The sequence below is a fragment of the Octodon degus genome, unplaced genomic scaffold, assembly GCF_000260255.1.
Source record: "Octodon degus isolate 3935 unplaced genomic scaffold, OctDeg1.0 scaffold00058, whole genome shotgun sequence".
NCBI lineage: Eukaryota > Metazoa > Chordata > Mammalia > Rodentia > Octodontidae > Octodon > Octodon degus.
In genome coordinates, this window is record NW_004524634.1 from 4,489,394 (window position 1) to 4,492,525 (window position 3,132).

The 3,132-nt window shown below is 47.0% G+C and overlaps 2 protein-coding genes across 2 annotated transcripts in view; one reads left to right on the plus strand and one right to left on the minus strand.

The window, feature by feature from the left end:
• Egr4 (early growth response 4) overlaps positions 1-181 on the minus strand; it is a 2,732-nt gene extending 2,551 nt beyond the window's left edge. The window contains exon 1 of the mRNA XM_023718492.1: positions 3-181. Coding sequence (XP_023574260.1) covers positions 3-181 — 179 coding nt within the window. The remainder of the gene's footprint in view (positions 1-2) is intronic.
• Positions 182-225: 44 nt separating this feature from the next.
• The window catches only part of Alms1 (ALMS1, centrosome and basal body associated protein), a 238,310-nt gene continuing 235,403 nt past the window's right edge, over positions 226-3,132 (plus strand). The window contains exon 1 of the mRNA XM_023718405.1: positions 226-426. Within this exon, the coding sequence (XP_023574173.1) occupies positions 226-426 (201 nt within the window). The remainder of the gene's footprint in view (positions 427-3,132) is intronic.

Genomic DNA, 3,132 nt, shown 5'->3' on the forward strand with positions numbered 1-3,132 from the left:
AGCGTTCGCCTCCTGGCAGAGGGCCGGGGGCCCGCGGCGCCCTCGCTCGCGTGTGCCGTCCTCGGGCGGCGGCTCCTCGCCTCTGCGCCGCGCAGTCCGACTCCCCCAGCCCACGGCCCCCCCCCTTATATAGCTGCGGCGGCGCTGGCTTCGGGCTTCCGACTCCCCGGGCCACTGCCATTTTGGGAGGCCCCGGCCCTGCCGCTGTGACGTAAATGCCCAAACATGGACACAGGATGTGTGCCGGGGACTCCCGAAAAGGAAAGCTCGGGCTGTGACGTCGCCGCCGCCGCCGCTACGTGCGCGCGCTCCCCGAGCGTGGCACCCGGTGCGCGCTGGGCCGCGGGTGCGCCGGATAGGGACTGTGCGCAGAGTGCGGCCGGACGTCCCCGGGTGGGCTGCCTGCCTGGAGGCGGAGGTCGGACGGTGACGAGGAGGCAGGACCGCGAGGGTGCTGAGATTCTGTAGTCTGCGAGTTCGAACGCGCCCTTTGCCATTTACACTTTCCTAATCTGTAAATTTCCAATGGAAGGAAACTGAGTCAAAGGACATACAGCGTTAGGAACATTCAATAAGCTGTTATGTACGGTTCACGCCTATTTTAACATTTCTAAAAAATATTTTGTTAATTTTTTAAGTGGGGGGAAAGTACAAAAGCGTCTATTTCTTCAAGTTACACTTTATATGTTTATATTCACAAAAGTGTATAAGTTTAAAAATAAATGTCCCTCTTTGTTCCACTCACCTTCATTCCTACGTCCTGAGGTAGACACATGTAAAATTTTTCGATTTTTTTTCAGAAAAAAATGCATATGCAAGCATACACAGTGTTTTGCAATATACTATTTTTCACCTAGAAATCTGAGAGATTTCACTATGTCTAAACAGAGAATCAGTTCTCGTCCAACACAGTCCAGGACTCCACTGTAAGGGAGACCCAGCAGTCATTCGCTCACCTATCCAGTTTCCAACCTTTGTTTTTATCAATTTATTAAAATCAACAACTTCCACTACAGAAGGGTGAACCCGTCTCGGGCATCAAGTTCTATGAACGCAAATCTGGGCCAAAGGATATGACAATTGTGGTAACTACTTGGCAAACCATTCGTCAGAGGAATAGGGCTAATTCCTGCTCCCTGCTCAATGCTTCTGGAGAACTTTTTTTTTTCTTTTTTCTTTTTCTTTCTTTCTTTTTTCTTTTCTTTTTTTTTTCTTTTTTGCCTTGATATAAATGAAGAAATGTTTCCAGCAACACACAGGGACTCTGTAGGAAATATGTCCTTGGAATCAGTACCTGGAATAATCTGGCAGCTTCTGAGGTGGGAAAAATCCTTAACGTTAAGGAGTCTCTGATTCTGCATTATAGATGCATCAAAATCAACTCTAGTAAAGAAATCTGCCTTCCTACTCTGTGTCCCTCTTCCACATTGGCTTTTCCTCTACTTCATTTTCTTATCTTTTTTTTAAATGATATTTCATTTTACTTCATTAACTCCTTTCTGGAACCAAACAAATGTGGGAAATACGTAACATGTAGAGTGGCTATAATTTTTTTTTTTCTTTCTTGTTGAAGAGCTTCAATTCTTGGGACCCTGGGCGCTAGAAGGTTGATGAAGGCAGTATAGGGCCTCCTTTTCTTTTCTACTTTCTTTGTATGGAAATAAATCCCTTTGTGGGTGGTGAGTTCTAGTGTGAATGGCAGGATATCTTTCATGCTCCCTAATCCCACTCTGCCTTTCAAGAAAGAGGGTCCACAAATGCCCAAATCTCATTAAGTTCTCAGGCCTTTCCCTCTCTCTGTTATGTAAACATGCATTCATTTACTTTTCAATATTAATTCTTTATTCATTCTGTATTCATTAAGTGCCCATTATAAGCTAGATGGTCGCTTTTCTGCTACTCAGGAAGCCCATCTCCATCCCTTGCTACACACTCCCCCACCGCACAAGTGTGTGCACAGATCTGTCTCATCACACAATCACCTACAAAACACACGCTGACACATTTGTGCACACCTCCTCAAGCCTGCGAATCACGCAGTCATGCCTTTGCAGCAGATCCTAATAACTGACCAGGCATATGGCTGTATGTCAGCAGCACATACATGTGCCTGTAGGTAATATAGAGACTCAGTACTGTTTCAGGATTAGACATGAGGATCACAATTTTCTTTCTGCTCGTATTTCAGACTCAGGGTTTGATTCTAATCCAAATTCACTGCCAAGACCAGGGGAGCCCACACTAGACACACAGGGCACACATGTCTCAAATCCATTCTGGTATCTTGCTGCCTGGGAGGGGGAGGGGAGGCTTTTTGCTGGGCCTGTGTCCAGGACTCCTCAGGTTGCCCCGTCGGGCCAGATTGGCCAGCCCCAGGTTGCCCATCCCTTCTGTTGTTCTACCCTCTGCCATAGCATTCCTCCTCCTACTTAGCCAATTCTCCTAGTCCTTTGGTGAAGGGCCAGCCTATTGCTGTTCTCTGCCAAGGACTGTTGGGCTTGGTCTGTGCTAGGACAAGGGTCCAAGTCACCTGAACTTACTCTTGTTAGAGGAATAGGGAATATGATCTGACCCACAGCCCTATCGCTGTGACACTTGTTCTTACACTCGGAAAGGCTGCCTCTGGAGGTGAGTTTGCACCTGCAATTGGCTCCTTCCACTCCCACCCCCAGCCAGAGATTGAACTCAGACCCTTGTGCTTGCCAGGGGAGTGCTTATTCTACTGAGCCATCTCCCCGGCCCTGCAATTGGCTCCTTAAGGACAGGGAGTAGTCATGATGGTCCAGGCTGAGTGTTTTATAGCCTTTTTCAATTCACTCCTCTTCTCCATGACTTGTAACAGCTTAAAAAAGGGATTCTGAGGGGCCAGGGAGATGGCTCAGCGGAATAAGCGCTTCCCTGGCAAGTGTAAGGGCCTGAGTTCAATCCTCAGTTCCTCAAAAAAAAAAAAGGGATTCTGAGCACAGATGGAATAAAGGTCTTTGGGAAGGGATGGAAGAGGGACTTAGATCCTCTAACTCCATTTTAATCACACTTCAGATATAAAATATACAACTTCACACACACTGGACCATTAGCAAAGGTTCTATCACTAAAGTCTTTGGAGCAAGAAATTGCAGGTTCATTTTTTTT